The 16,803-nt window shown below is 41.4% G+C and overlaps 1 protein-coding gene across 2 annotated transcripts in view; it reads left to right on the top strand.

The window, feature by feature from the left end:
* The first annotated feature begins 1,554 nt into the window (after window positions 1-1,554).
* lasp1 (LIM and SH3 protein 1) overlaps window positions 1,555-16,803 on the top strand; it is a 35,711-nt gene continuing 20,462 nt past the window's right edge. Inside the window, exons 1-2 of one of the 2 annotated variants that reach the window (XM_042504203.2) lie at window positions 1,555-1,857; window positions 12,529-12,623. In XM_042504203.2, the coding sequence (XP_042360137.1) occupies window positions 1,789-1,857; window positions 12,529-12,623 (164 nt within the window). In that variant the 5' untranslated portion in view covers window positions 1,555-1,788. The remainder of the gene's footprint in view (window positions 1,858-12,528; window positions 12,624-16,803) is intronic. The other variant, XM_042504202.2, reaches the window with a different exon arrangement.

The following is a 16,803-nucleotide window of genomic DNA, read 5'->3' as shown; positions in this document are numbered from 1 at the left end:
ATCTGGGCCATAATCACCTATTTACCATTTCTTTCAATCAACAACTACTCCAACTCTCAAGGGAGGCTAAGGGGGCATTCCCCGCTAGATATCTTTAGAAATGTAACAGCTAAACTGACTGTTTTAGATCATTTTGAAATAAAAATCAAAGGATTGCACAATAAAAGCACTCATACAATGACTTTTTCATTACATTTTTCATGACAAAGGGTAAAAATACTTCACAAAAACAGTTGACAGTGTTATAGCCTGCATAACACTGATATTACATTCACACTTTTATATATTTGAAAGCAGTGGTGAAACCAAGTCATTGTTTTGCAAGTCACATGTAAGTCTTAAGTCTTTGCACTCAAGTCCCAAGTCAAGTGTCAAGTCAAGACTAACAAGTCCCGGGTCAAAGTTCAAGGCGTAAAGTTCAAGTTTTGAGATGACAAAATATAATGCAAATATAATGCAATTTTAATGCAAAAACCACATAAATAAGCACTTAAAAAATGTCATTCAATTGCTAAACAATTTTGTAGTGTTACCGAGCTTAATTTTTTTTTTTAAAAAAAGTCCTTATATAGCATAGCATGCACTTTAGTCTTTGGGACCCGGGAAAGTTATCAAGAATTTTTAAGTCAAAAGGCTCAAGTCCAAGTTAGGTTCAGAGTCATTGGTGTTAATGTCCAAGTTGAATTGAAAGTCTTCGATTATTTTGTCATCGAATCTAAAGTTTTCAAATTTATGACTGGTGTTAGGCCGTTTGAAAGTAATGAAATAGACGGTAAAGTCTTTATATTTATTGCACCAACAGAAGTCAAGTAATGGCTTCTTTGGTAGTAGCCCACAGCAACACCACATGCACAAACCACATACAGAACTGTGGTACACTGTAATATTAGACCCAGTAATAAAAATACTGATAATAATAGTACCACTAATAATACTACATTTGCTCATGATTATTTTGAAGGGCAGTGCATAGTTGGCTAACATTGCATAGCACTTTTTTCTTTACATATTTTAGCAGTATTTGAGCAAATTTGGGGGGTGGGTGGGCTCAATATACATGACAATTACAGCCTAACTACACATGAAAAAAAAATGTGTCAGTCTATATATGGGGATTTGGAGCAGACAATACAGCTCTTTTGTCAGTAGGTGTCATCCTAAGCAAATATATCACATGGACATCAAGTAGGACATGCAGTGAACGTGGCAGATGTGTAAAAATGTGATTTGAGATCATTGGATTGGTAAAGCTCCAAAAACCTGCAACAATAAAGATGATCGCATGAGTTTGCTATGCGTGCACAGATGGGAGGTGGACAGACATGTTGAACATGCACAAGGCTCGACTTGGAGCTGTCTACAGCTACACAAAAGCGGAACTGTGTTGCAATGCATAGTTGAATATAACGTATAGATGTCGTAGTTCCTCTGAAATAATGATCAAATCTGCCTTCCAAGTAAAAAAAAACCAAACTGAATCTCCCACAATCTCCCCACTCTTCTCTTTCTGCTCGGACACGCGCAGTAGAGGGAGGGAGAGAGGGGGAAGCGGCGGGAGCGCGCTTTCCGTGTCTGGTTAGTGGACTGACAGCCAGCTGTGCTGTGCGGCTACAGCGACAACAACAACCTCCTGGATTTGCTTCATACAACCAGATTAGTGTTGGTCTGCGACTGATCATAATCGTAAACTGTAGCTAGTTCTTGAAGTGAGGAGTCGACAGCACAAAGCTACAAGCTGTTCAATCGCTCGGTTTCCGTGCTAACTAGCTAGAAGAGCATTCCTCCAACATGAATCCGTTGTGTGGCAGATGTAAGCTAGTCGTTTACCCCACGGAAAAAGTGAATTGTCTGGACAAGGTAAGAACACAAGAAAACCCTCTTACTTCCTGTTATTCGTTTAAAAATACTCCCTTTACACCTTACCACCTTTGTACCCCGCATGTACTCGTTTCTGCTCCTCTAAAATGACACCTTTCTAATATTTTTGTGAATGAATTAACACCCCAACAGGACAGGTATTTCGCTAGCATGGAAGCTAACGGTTATCTTAACGTCTGGAAGGCGGTGGCACGAGAGCGCGGACCAGAAACGAAATAAAACATTGTAGTGCGGATACAGATACTTAAAGTAACCAGAATTTGTGTATTTTTTTTTTCATAAAGACAGTGGCTTTAGGGTATGATATTGATTCACCTAAACCAGCGCCTCACAGTGTCTGGTTCGGGCCTGACTGGCACCACAGTTTAGAAGGAAACTGATTGATAACGTTTGCTAACGTCTCAAACCCTGTCTTGTAACACGTATTTTTGTGGTCTATCGATTTACAAATAAAAACTAAATGATACAGGATTTCTGGGCGAATAATACTGTCCCATAATCTAGCCTTTTGTGGACAGCATGGGCTCATTTGAACATGTCCAATTCACCGGCTAATCCCAGTCAGGGATCATTGGTGGAGCCGCCTCGATTAGTTTTCAGTCAAAAGCAGGAGCCTAATCTCAGCCAAGGTGCTAATCTCGTCATTTTCTACCACTGTGCCTCTGACAGACACACTAATTCACATGTGAGCAACAATTTCATCTGGTACAGCACATCTTGCACACGTCGCCCCTTTATCTTAAACGAGAAAAAGGTGATGATGTATTGCATGTGTTCAATACTGCTGCACAGTCAAATCTTCAAAACCTGATTTGACATCAGTTTTCTTGTGCTGCGTTCAGACGCCTCTCACAAGCAACTTGACACTTTGAAATCTCATCAAATTGGTTTGATTTCTTTCAAAAATTTTGGGAGAAAAGGCAATGACCAAGAAATATCTCACAAATTGCAAGAAATTAGTAAAAGGTGACAAAGAAAAATGATATGGAAACTATTTAGAAAAGGGGGAGAATTATTAAAAAATTATAGACTACTAATATACATGTATTTTCTAATGTTCTTGTTCGGTTTTGGCTTTACTCTTTTTATTCCTTATTTTTAGGTATTTTTCTGTAATGCTTTACCTTTTTTGGGGGGGGGGGTCTATGTGTGGTTGCTCATTGCCTTTTTTTCCATGTTTTTCAAAGAACTCAAAGCAATCTGATCAGGGTTTTAAAAGGTTAGACTGTTGCAACAAGACGATACATGCAACACACTTAGTTTACTAGGTGGGTGGAGTCTACAGTGTATTTTTACAAATGCATATCTTGAGGCAAGTAGATAATTTGTCTAATGGATGTCTGATTGGCTATTGATAATCAATCCCTCTTGAGATGTGCTTATCTGTTTGGGTTGACAGATCCAGAAAGGAAGGTGGGGAAAGAGCACAGAAGGCACATTATCTAAAGTAACATCAGCTCTTAATTGGATGCACTATTGCTGTCTGCATAAATGTGTTCTTGAATGCACCATGACTAATGTTTTCCCAAAGTGCTCTGGACTGGAATTGATTTATCTCGTCTTCATGCACACCCCTAAAACACGAGTCATGTTAGCATGCTAGAGGGCTGGTATTGATGAGAACCAAATTGCCACAAGTACAGCCTGAATCTGCTTTGGTATCTGGCCTGAACGGAGTGCATTCCAGCAGACAGACACTCCCATAAAACGTGCTCTGTCAGAGGCCTGCTGTGCCTTCTCCCTCCTCTGAAGCGAGCACAGGAGAGTAGCCTGCCGTCTGTCTTTGCTGCCATTCCGCATCAGCGCTCACCCCCTCAGACACGCCAAAACAACCTCCCCTTTCCCTTCTCCGTGGCACACACACACACTGCCCTTCTCGTTTGTTTAAAGCAGCCAAGGCCACATTGGCTTGAGATTTTTCCGTGTGCTAGGCTAGCTCAGGTGAAGGCAAGCAGGGGAGTCGATTGTTCTGCCACTTCTTCCATTGGTATTCTCAGCCATCGATGAATACCTTTTACCTGACAGTTTTCTTCTAAACCTCTGTGGTGTGGAGAGGCTGAGCCACAGAGGCTTGTTTGTCTGTCAGCTGCATTCCAGTATAGCAGGGCTGGGCCCATCAGAGGGAGGGCTGCCGAGCACATGTAAAGACAGGAAGTGAATTTTGGTTGACTCTCTTGTCTGTAACGGTTTTGCCTTGTTATTTGGCCCTCCTTCGGTACTTAAAGTACTTGTTAAGAGAAAGGATTCTGGAGTGTCTAATTTGGCTCAAGTATCAGGCTCATATCAAGTTAGTTTTTTGTAGCCGTTAATGCCAAAAAAAAAAAATTGCAACAAGGAAGGAAGTGTCACAGTCGTTGTGTTTACCAGGGCCTGATGTGCAAACCTCAACAGTAAAACTGGTCATATTTATGTTACTGTGCATTGTCCCGAGGTGTGAAATGATTTGTGTGTGTGTCACTTTAAGATTGCTCACCATTTTTGGCACTCAGGAAGTGTGTATTTTCAAGATAAATTGAGCGATCCGTGCAGAGCAGTTAAAGCTAATCTCTCACTGAAACACTCGACTCTTCCTGAGTGTCTGCATACTTAATATCTCAACACGCTGTCTGCATATTGTATGTCTAAATCACAGTGCCTGCTCCTACTAGCAGGTGAAGAGACTCAGCCCTCCTACATTTCTGTATGAGATTTATTCATATTTAACTGTGCTATTATGCCATGGATTTCTATGAAGCGGTGTAACAGGTCCCTGGGTAGCAAATCGGCCACTATATGAGCGAACATAGTATTTTTTAAAGCCTATAAATAACCTCAGAAGATGACTTGTTCCGACAGCTCATCCTTTAATAAGTAAGTAGGGAGCACAAACATCGCTACTGGCTCTTGAATATATGTTTTGGCTGTAGAATATATTAGCAATGTCAAAACATCTTGAGAACTGTTTATACATGATATTGGCTAGGTTCCTTCAGAGGCTAGACCTGTTTACTTGTTTCAGACACAGCTTTTATGCAAAAAATGATCTCCCACATGGCACCAAGTATCATAGATCAGACACAGCTTTACTTGAAACAAAACAATCTGTTAGTGGAGGAAGAATCTTTAGAGATATGAATGGACAAAAGCCAACTGGGAGGCTATTTCCTTCATATCAGTATGTTGAAGAAGGCTTTTACAATGCAGACAGACAGAAATATCAGTGTTTCAGGCACTCTGTTCTCTTGCTTTTGCTCCCCTAAAGTTATAATCACATAATAACCAACTGTAGGAAGGAATTTGATTACAATTTTTATGTAAACTTCTTGTCTTTGGTTGTGTAGGTAAGAAAAAAGTGGCAGCACTTCTTGGTTCACATGATCTCAAATGTTGAGACACAGTTGGTATTAAAAAAAAAAAGAGTGTGTCGTAATCAGATTTCACACACCATTTGCTTCATAAGACGCTGATGTATCTGACACATACTGTAGTTCTGTACTCTAGCTCTCACGGTCTCAACTGTCTTGAGCTAGCAAATTGAATGCTGTGTTTTTTGGCTTTAGTGTGGGCTTTCTGGTTAAGATGTTAGCCTCAATTGTACTGCAGCTTCTCAATCCCAGGAAATTGCTGGAAAACGGGGTTAAAGGTCAGAAGAGTACAGTATGCAAGTTATGCAGCTCTCAACAGTCTCTACAGCATGGAGGAGCTTGCATCACGATCCAGCAGCAGCCTCCGAGGCTGAAAAATGAAGCTAACGTGGAAGTGCCAAACACAGCAGCACTTCCTTGAAAAGGCTGCTCTTAGCTGGCTCCAAAAGTGAATCCATCCCCACAAACCCCCATGTTAAAATGCCCAACTTTACAGCAGAAATATACATGATTACAGCCCTGTAAAAAAAATCGGTTTTGGATCATTTCAACATTCGTAAGAACTGTATGAGGGTTGATTTTTTATATATCACTCACCTGTTTAAATGTTATCAAGGCCTAAAGTTACACATAATTAAGGGTGCGGCATCTTTGAGTGACAGGCTGTTTGTGAGGCATCACCACAGTCTTTGAAGGGGCAGACATACCGTCGGCATTGAATGTCTGTGGAAAGCTGCCGTCACATGGATGCGCATGCAGTTCTTATTCAAAGTAAAATTGAGGGCTGAGAGATCAGCCTGTCTTCTTGCTGCCATCATAGAGTGAATATGAAACCAAGAAGACGCTGTTGGGTCTGGAGTGAATGTCTGTTGAATATCCAACTTAAAAGTAACTTGACTTAAGTTTTTCGTACTGGACGGGAGTTTGGAACAAGTGATTGGAGCATGCGCAGATGGTACACTTGCGATGTGTACAAGTCGAAAACAAGAAAATGTAACGTCCGCATAGGGGTCCATGCGCACCCTGGTGGACATGGGTGGATGACGACATTCACATCACATGGACCAAAGCAGACCCTCACGGACGCACGGTTACAGAAATAATGAATTGGCTCTGAGTCAGATCCACCCTTTGCTCCTTGACAGCACCAGTCTCTCAACCAAATATGGTCCCTTCTGGCTCCAAAAATTCAAGATGGCAAAGGACAAAATGCCAAACCCTATTTGACACAAGTCCACTAACCAGTTTGTGATGTCACAGTGGCTACACCCATTATTTTTATACAGTCAGTGATAATGCTTAGTCATGTGGAGTCAAATCTTAACATATGCTGTAATGATTTCTTCTTAGAAATCATTTAAGTTGTCTGTCTCGTAGAGCAGGTTGCTACATATTTTCAGTGCATTCCTTACTGTTTATTTTCAGTATTAAGCATTTAGTGATTTAACAATCAGTCTTGTTGTGCATTGGTTCTGATTTAAACGGGAAGGATGATTTGTTCTCTGATGGTCCAGTGTGAACACATTTCCTGTGACTCCACTTTTAGACAAATTTGTCTCCCGCCTCGCCTTTATTTAGACAGATTATTCTGAGAGTTGATTCATGTTACCCAAAATGCCACATGAGCTGAGATATCTGTCCAGTCATCACCAGTCACCTCCCTTTGCTGATTCACTGCTAAAATCACACATTGCAGTCAAAATCACCTGAGGTGTTGACTCCACAGTGAGCAGGCAGGTACTTCTCCTTTATCAGAAAAAGGAACTAGTTCACATGCTCTGTTTGCTCTCCCAATCTATTACAGCTCTATTTGTTCCAGAAAAAAAAATCTGGACTCTCTTTGTTGCTCTGGCTTAATATAAAAATCATGGAAAGATAGGCACAGAGACAGATTTATCCAATGCATGCCATCCAACAGGATTTTGTAAAGTGAATTTATACAGATCATTTATGACAACGCAGAAGTGTTTTGGCATTTCGCCTTTACTGTGCTCAGTTTTTTGTTTTTTTTTGTTAATGTCTACTTGCTGGGGAGACAGGATGTGTATGTTATTAACTGCACATCATGGTCTGGAGTGGTTTGGAGAGTGTGTTATGTGTGCACTCTACTTTAGCATAGTATGTCTGTTTAAGTAACTGTCTGCCTGCTGGCCAGCAAAAGAGCCTGTGGCCAGGATAAAAATGAATGGCATCAGGTAGGCTAATAATTAACCAGCGTGCCTTGATGAGATGGTGTCCTTTATTAGAACCAGCCAGATGTGGGTACGTTGTCTTTAGGCATGTTCCATCTTACGCAAGAATAAACTTTCACATATACACAGATTATGCTGTTGCAATGCTCCATTGTGTGTGTGTGTGTGTGTGTGTGTGTGTGTGTGTGTGTGTGTGTGTGTGTGTGTGTGTGTGTGTGCTGTGTTTTTTGATTAATTTAGCCACTTACGGTTTAAAATAAACATCTGAGTTAAAGAACCATCACAGCGTCTTTCAAACTGTGGGGCTAATCAGCCTCGAAAATCATAAAATAAAGTAGTTTCAACAGAAGTTAATTGCTACCGATTTGACCAAGAGTTATGAAGCATTTCATCAGGGTTCCTAGGGATGCCTTTCAGTGTTATAAGACACTACATTCCTCTTAAGCTTAATTTGGTAGACTTTCAATAGACTGAAATATGAAAATCCATTTAGCACGGTCTGTCTATATGGTAGATTTTTTTCCCCATCCAAAAAAAACACAGTATTGTCAGAAAATCTAACCTAATCAGTACATAAAATAACACTAGCCAAGTCCTATATCAGTTAGTTAGTTTGTGCTTTTGTGTGAATTTGGTAAATCCGAACTAACCACTTTAAATGCCAAAGTTACACAGTAACCTAAATAGAATAAGTGAGCAAGGCAGCAGTAGATCAGCAGGTCCTGTGTTCAGAATTGTTAAATCACTGTTTTTCTCAATGGAGTCTGGCTTTGAAGAGAACAATATAATGGCTTCATTTTTGCGTTGGCATACACTGTCTGACAGCAAGGTAAAGTAGTGAAAATACTCTAAATTTTGTGTACAGTTAAAGTGATTTTGATTGTTTTAGGTGGACTTTTTGAGGTGGCTAAAATACATTTTGTTGCTGACCCTTCCACAGCAGTAGATTATGTCATACTTCAGGCTGCTTCTCCAAACTGAAGGGGTATGCCGTCTGACATCTTGGTGTTTATGTGGTTAATGTGGTAAACAAAGTAAGAAATCCGCCCTTTAAGATGACACACTAATACTGACATAGGAAGAGGTTGACACTACAGGCCCACAGCACTGTGACCGAGTCACTTAATCGACTCCTGTCAGGCTGTAGTTAGTATGCGAGAGCGTGTTACCGGTCACTGACCCTCCCTCTGTGTGTAATGTGTGTGCGGACATGGTGTCAAAAGTTGGCTTCCCACATAGCTGCAGGGTTTTTGTCCAGGCTAACTTGTATGTGGTTCTCACTGAGAAGGAGCTGCGAGGCTGACTGAGCATTTTTGCTCTTGACTGGAGTCTTGGATCCCATTTGACACACATGCATCATGCACAGAGACATATAACCTACATACAGTACTACACACGCACACACACACACACACACACACATACACACAGAGAGTTCATACATACACACACATATAGATACACACATACACATGTGCCCTTGAGCTGCGCTGATGCAGGGAGACAGTGCTGTTTTTTTATTGGTGTTTTATTTCTAGGGCTCCGTCTCTGCAGTGTCCTCATTTTCCAGCTGACTGCCATATCCTGCCTCGGCACCCAAGAGCCAGGTTTTTTCCTGGAGCTGGACAAGGCTAAGTGCTGGATGGCCTCTCTAACATACATTTGGGATGTCCGTCGCCCCTGCATCTCTGTTTTTTCCTTCCTTTCTGTTTAGCATATATCCATCTTAGCCCTAGCCCTAATATAAGTCCCAGATCTAATATTCCTACCAGATACGGTATATTCAGATTGTGTTTCAGTTCGGATGAGATAGGCAGTGACTCACACGTGGCATTTGAATGCATCTCGTGTTTTCTGACCACTCATGATTATATTTCGCCTCCCTGCACACATTTGATTTTATTTGTAAGAAACTGCACCCACTGCTGAGCAGAAAAAAATTAAAAATTGGCCATACAGCCAGAGAAGATGCCAGCCGCAGCTAAATGCATACTGAATAAAACTTCAAGTTCACTGTTTTTAAAATGTCAGTGATCTCACATCCCAGTATTTACATTGTGCTGCAAATGTGGACACCTGCAGCCCAGCTGACCTCCACATGTGGCCTGAGTGCATTTGAGAACCTGTGTGTAGAGCAGTCAGCTTGTTGTTGCTTCATCAAGGAGGCACTTTAGTTTGAGTCGGACCTCTGCTCACCTGAGAGGGTCATGTTATCCGTATAAAGGTGACGATGGTTGTCTGGCAGAATGTGTGTTAGCAGGTTGGGCTAGGCTTAGTAAAAGTTTGCTAAACAATTTATTTAAGCTGGCTTGTTCTCTTTGCTAAGCCCAAGGTAAATATTTATTCAGGGAAACAACAAGAGGGTCAAAGTCCATGCTCAGTTGACAGGCTCACCTTTCTCCTAAATGCATTTGCATTCACACTTCTCTATTAGCATTACACTGTTAGATTGTCCCAGCTTTATCATTATTACAGATTTGGGGAAATGAGAAGGGGATAACAATAGTCTGTGGAGAATATCATACTGCAAGTAGATGAACCAGATAGTGTGCATGCAAAGATGGCAGCTACCACAGCTGCAAATCAGCTGAAGCTAGAGGAAATGGAATCTGCCTGCACTGTGCTGTTTTTTGTAAAGGGATTTGCCATTGCAGTATAAGCCAGAACAATGGAGGGGGGGGGGCAGTGGAAAGAGTAACATGATGTGTCCATCTGCAACTCCCTCAGGCCCCGGTAGGGTTGTAGTGGGATAAGGAGTTTGCATTCGAAGGCTTGGCCCAGTGTGTTTGGCTGTGGATCACAGCTCCACTGAGCAGAGCCCAGACTCGGTTTCCACCGTGAGCCTCCTCTTTTGTATGCCTTGCTACAATATTGCTGGCCCACAGCTACAAACACCCATGTCAAACACACACATACACTTTGGCTGTTGTCATTGCACACCACCCTGGGTGGTCCGTTACATCCAGACAGAACAGACGAGGCTGTTCTTAAAACCAGCCTGAAGCCATATTCTTGTCCGACAATGGGAGGAAGTGAAATGCCCATTGTGCTATGTGTTTGGTCATGTTTCCATACATAGCACTGCCATAATTGCCTCTACTGTCCATCTGCAGCTTTCACGGTCAGTAACCGTCAACATCCTGGTGATTTATTGCCAGCTGTTTATCAGTGCTGTAACACATGCTTTATTTTCAAACTATCACTGCACGCAGGGGAATGATGGAGTTTTCTGTCAGTAATGCCAGCATCTTATCCTAAGAAGACCTAGTAGTGGAATCACACTTGCATTGTGCATGTTTTGTGAGTGAGACATTGAGAAAGTGATGTTATACTTTGATGTGCAGTTTTATCCTCTGTTTTGAATCATCTTTGCTGTGCTGTTTGTTTGGAAGATTAGGGTTTTATGTGTGGGCAATTGGTGAATAAAGTGATCAAGAGTGGGAGAAAGAATGGAGAGGGATGACAGAGCACCCTGAGGCCATTCTAATAAGGACTCCCTCTTTCTCTCTGTGTCTTTTCACTCCTTTCTCCCTTCCCTTGACGATAGTGGGAGCAGCCAGATCATTGCTTCACTCTCTGGCATTTTCTCTCGCTTGCCCACCCCTCCCTTCCTCTTGCACTCTCCAGCTCCTTCCTTTCATGTTTCCTCCCTCCTTACAGTTTTCTCCAATCCTCCCTCCCTCGATCCCTCTTTGAACCCTCAGGCCGCAGATCAGCTCAGTGCCAGGAGAGAAAAGGAAAGGAGGCGAGAGGGCGGGCGGGTGGAAGGAAGGGAGAAAGGGTGGTGAGGAAGATAGAGGCTCGGCCTCTCGCGAAGATGGGTAGAGGAGCTACAGAAACATGCGGGCCTGCAGAGATGAACAGACGGACGAAAAGAGAATCGAAAGGGCTTTCAGGCCAGGCAGTCTCTGTAGCACCAGTGGTGGAAGAAGTATTTAGATCCTTTACTTAAGTAAAAGTACTCACCCTTTGAAAATACTCTGTTTTAAGTAAAATCTCTGCTTTGAAAATGGCACTTAAGTAAAAACAAGTAAGGATAATCAGGAAAATTTACTTAAGGTATTAAAAGTAAAAGTACCCAATGCAGAAAAATCTTAAATAAACAAATAAACTATGAAAAAAGGAAGAAGAAAAAAACACCCCCAAACTCAAAATTATCAAAAAAGAAGAAAGAAGTACCCCAAATCAAAACCTTTAAAGTGAAAACACACCCCAAACTAATCGTTATTTAAGGAAAAGGACTTAAGTGTTTGTCAAAATAGTTGGCAATTGATACCTTTATGGATTGATTAATCAACTTAACATTGCAGCTATACTTAGATCAACTGTTGGGTAATTGAATTAATAACAAAACATCTTATTTTAGAAACTCTTTTCGTGATTTTATACAAAAATCTAATACTGTAAGGTAACTAAAGTTGTCAGATAAATATAGTATGTAAAAAATACAATATTTCTATCTGAAATGTAATGGAGTAGAAGTGTAAAGCAGCATGATAAGAAAATACTCAAGTGAAGTACAAGTACTTCAAATTAATAGTTAAGTACAGTACTTGAGTAAATGTTCTTGGTTACATACCACCACAGTATAGCACCGACCTCTGATGTTATAGGAAATAAAAATGGATCACTTTATACACACATACAGCAGAGCTCTAAATGATAATAAAGGTGTGAAAACGCTGATATGTACTTGTCAGTCACAACAGTTCCTCCCTTACCGTTCACACCAGTGCAGCTAGCCCTATCTACTTATAAATAGCAACCATAGAATTTGCAAGCAAAAGAGGATGTTGGTTTCTTCGTAACAGTTTAGTGCCAGCATACACAAACTACTGTTTCCAGATTGCTTCACTTTTTTCACACACAGTCTTAACAGTCGCCATTCTTTGTCTGTATCCAGCTCCCGTCTCTGTGAAACCTCAAGGGTAAAGAAAGTAGCTCTGGCCTTACTCATTCAATTAGCTTCCCTGTGCTAGCTGGTGTATGGGTGCTTTTTTTGTTTTTTTGTACATGTGGTTCTTTTGGATTCTGACCAAGTAGCAAAAAACAAATGTCTCAAATCCCTCCTTTCTCAACATTTTGTGTCTTCTCTGTCTCTTTGTTTTTGACAGTACTGGCATAAAGGATGCTTCAGCTGCGAGGTCTGCAAAATGACTCTAAACATGAAGAATTACAAAGGCTTTGAGAAGAAACCATACTGCAATGCGTAAGTTGTCCCTAAGTCATCATATTGTGTATCTCAGTATGCACGTTTCAAGTTTTCATACTCAACTGGTTCAACCCTCATCCCCAGAAAACTGACAGCAGTGTTTAATCTGTCCACAGACGGAAATAGGACTCTCTAAATGTGTGTGTGTAATCATGTTGCAACCCAACTAAGGCCCCTCTCTCCCTCCTCTGCTGTTTATCAGTGACTATTGCAGCTCCCCCCTCAGAGAAAAGGCCTATAGTGCTGTGGGAAAGTGCCTCCCTCCTCCTCCTCCTCAGTGGGGAAGGGGGGGGGTATCAACAAAGGAAATTCCTAAAGTTCCTCTACAGTGACACAGGCGGACACACTGCAAACTAGCATGTCCACTCACGCTTCAGCACATACTCACACACTAAAGACTCATCAGGAATCCACGGAATCCCCCTTATAATGATTTTCGCCTTTTCTCTTTCTGCTTGTGTGTGAGAGAGAGAGAGTTGGTGGGTGAGTGCATGGTTAGAGAGGGAATGCAGAAAGGAGGCGTTGCTTCATGTTCTGACAAGCTCTTTTGCATTTTTCCTGAACTTCCATTTTATTGCCAGTAACAGAAATCAAGATGTTATGCTAGCATTGTCATTCTCAACCCCCATGGAAACTATCGTAGCATGATGGCTTGTGGTCAGCTGTTTTCTATAGGATTTAGCTTCCCTCTTGATTAATACCAGGGACAAGTCATTTGTGCCAAGTCTAGAGTAAAATATCATGCCCCCCCCTCTTATATATCGGGGAAAGCTGTGTTTTTGGAAAGGAACATTTTCAAGAAACATAATTTCCTCTCCATATGTCTGAACCTAGATTTATAACCTAGAAGTTTTGCCCTAAAAATGCATTCATATTGAATGCTAAGCAAATTTTGTGTTGCTGTATTAAGTAAAATTTGGCTGCTAAGAGTCTTTTGGTGCCACAAAAAACAGCCATTAATATGTCCTTCATCAGGAAGTACAGGTGTTTACAGCTAGCTAACAACAAGCACTTGCAGGGTGTGATTGATCTGAAAACTTCCAGGAGCTCTTTCCTAATTTTCCTCATATCACTCTTTATTTCCTGGCTCTGTTTATTCCTGAAATGGACTCACACCACTCAAAATAATTACACATTTTTCTGTCAAGTTGAAATGCTCTCAGCTCTGTGAAAGGCCGAATTTTAACCTGAGCAAATGAAACACTAAAAGATTACTCACTAGATCTAAACCCAACATACATGCAAATGATTAACCAAATGTGATTCTGGAGTACACCCAGCTCAAGGCTGAGTGTGTGCATCTGTCCCAACATGTAAGCTTATAAAAGCATGCAATGGGCTTTTTTTTAAAATACTGTTTCATATTAGGAAAGTCACAGATGTTATTAATGACATTACAAAGGGGTCTGTCCAAGTGCCCCAGCAAACCATGACAGTGTGACAGTGAATCAGCACAAATAATACCAGCACCCTGAATCTGATGCATCAACAAAATTGGATTTGAGTACTTTTTACTTTTATGTGCTTTTTCTGCTTTGACGGGTCAAATTGTCTCCTGTGAAAAAGGCCTGTCGTTGCTTTATTACCAGCTGCAACAGGTTTACACAGCTGGCATTGTTTCAGTTTTTGAATTTTTGAGTGTCATGGCAAAATGTGATCCTGGTGGCTCCTATTGTAGTGGGAAGTTATTTTGTCAAGTCTGCTGTCTGTTTGTCTGCCTGTCACAAATGTGCAAGAAACATGAAACTTTGCAGGTGTGTAATTGAGATCAAAATGAAGGCTGAGTTCTAAGCCAGGTGTAGTCCCACTAAGGGGGCTGAAACAAGGCGGATAGAAGTTATGGAAGAGGCCATTGCCCCTCCACTCTACGCCCCTGGCCCAGGCCCACATTCATTTTAAGTCGATGATTGCAGTATCACGAGTCGCGACTGGAGTGATCCCACCACAAGATGATCTGTAGTTATTGTTTTTGTCACTATACAGTTTGCTTAGTGGCTTAAAACAGTAAAGCCCCACGGCCTTGGCACACCACTCACAGGGGTTTTCAATTGTTTTGGATGTGCAGTAATGAGATCTCCGTGACCCTCTTGTTGGCTTTTGTACACAAACTTCGTAACATCACTGCAGATATTACCACATGATGTCTCAACAACTGACGCTGTGTCAGCCACTGCCAGTTAGCCTACAAGCTAAAAAAACAACATAAACGAATGAAAGATGCTAACCATACTTAACGACTGCTAGTTGCACATTTTGGTGATCAACAAGCTCTGCCACTTCACACATCTTGATGTGCACTGCTCTTTCACTGATCAAACTATTGCTGTAGCATTGAGCGAAACCTAGCTCGACCAGCGGTGATGGGCAGGGTGGAGGCCACATCCAGAATTTCTCAATGAGGAAGAAAGGAGAGATCTGCATCCAGCTGCTTTTTAGAGTTGTTTTTTTTTTTTTATGTGAAAAGCATGTCAAACAAAATATTAATCATAGCAGAATATTTCCACAGACTTCAATTGTTGTTATTATTATTATTATTATTATTATTAGTAGTAGTAGTAGTAGTAGTAGTAGTAGTAGTAGTAGTAGTAGTAGTAGTAGTAGTAACATCTCCTTCCTAAATTTCAGTGTGCCCTCTTCCTTACTTCCAATCTTTCAATTGATTTAAGGTGTTGACCAGCCACAACAGGTGTTGTCCTACTATCATCTTTGTCTCCATAGTGGCTTCTTCTTTTCTCTTTCCTGCCTCCGATGTTCCCTCCACTCCCCACGCCAGCAGGAGCAAGGCCTTTGAGAGCCTGTTTATTATGCCTCTTTCTGTTTGTTTAAAACAAGCCTTGTTCAAGTAAACATCATCAACGGAGAAGAGTCTCCCGCTTCAGAAAAGGAATTCAGGCTATGTTCTCTGTCATTATTCTGTGGGATAACTACTTTATCATTACTCCTCTATATTTGTCCTCAGTAATTGATATAGGCGTTGTTTATTTTCATTCACTGTATTCCCACCCACCTCTTCCCTGAGAGTCCCATCCCTGATTAGATGCTAGAGTCACAGGAGGGGATTGTGGGAGATTTAGGAGGGCAGATAAGTGGACAGAAAAATTCTTCATTTCCCCAGGAGACTGTGGAAGCCATTTGTGAAGCGCTGTGTTAATGACTGATAGTCTGGAAATTAATTTGAACATCAATGAGATGTTATTAAAAGTTGTCAGAAATGTCTTGATTTAGTGTTATCATTTACAATGCCTGCCAGTTTTCCTCCATTTAACACTACCTTGAATCATTTTGTTGATAAATAACCAGTCAAGATTAAAACTGCTTCCACAATGTGGCATGACACTGTTTCCTGGGTTGTGTTGTGTCTGGGAAAGGGCTCTCATTGAAGATGTATGAGCTTTGTGTATAATGGATTCAGCCACTGTATCCCAAACATCTCTTGCTGTTGTTTTCCAGCTCTTCTTCATCAGTGCTGCTTCTACCAATTTACAGCTCATCTGTTGTGATTTGTTTTGGTTTTTTTTTAATGAGATTTCTGTCCAGATTTTACATGTAGACGAAATATTCCTGCTGAATGATGCATTGCAACCTTTCCAGGTCTTACAGGGTCAAGTCGGCCACAACATCTCCTGGTTCCACTATGCAAACAGGCCTCTCCTCCTGCACAGTAGACGGTTTGTGTGTCAGTGTGTATGTGTGTGTGTGTTTGATTACACATGCGTGGCCCCTTCACTCCCCCACCCCTCCATTTTGATCACTCCCTCTTTAGCGTTCACAGGGCTAACTGAGTTTGTGCATGTGTCACCCACTCCCGTCTGCGACTTATTACCTCGTTATACAACCTGACAGATAGATGAGTGTTCTTCTGACTCACTCATAGCCTCTAAACAGGCATGAAGATGCGAGCACACACACAAAGACAAGCATCACAAGATCCCACTGAGTCACTAAGCTTATTTCTTCAACCCCGTTGTGCGTTTGTGTAGCAATTTACTGACCCTTAAGTGCAAGGACAGTTTCTAAAGACGCATTGAAGATGACAGAAACATTGTTAACACAGACGCTGGTTGTGCGGCTAGAAAAAACACTTCTCTGCTTCTGACAAGCAGGGGTTTTCAGACACAGTGATGCTCTGTGAAAGGAAGTGTGTTTTCCACCACAGTCCAGACACGCCCAACTCCAG

This window comes from Plectropomus leopardus, chromosome 18, assembly GCF_026936395.1.
Source record: "Plectropomus leopardus strain MGB_pleo_1.0 chromosome 18, ASM2693639v1, whole genome shotgun sequence".
In the NCBI taxonomy this organism is placed as follows: Eukaryota; Metazoa; Chordata; class Actinopteri; order Perciformes; family Serranidae; genus Plectropomus; species Plectropomus leopardus.
Note: the sequence above shows the minus strand (reverse complement) of the source record. Positions and strands in the feature narration are given on the sequence as shown.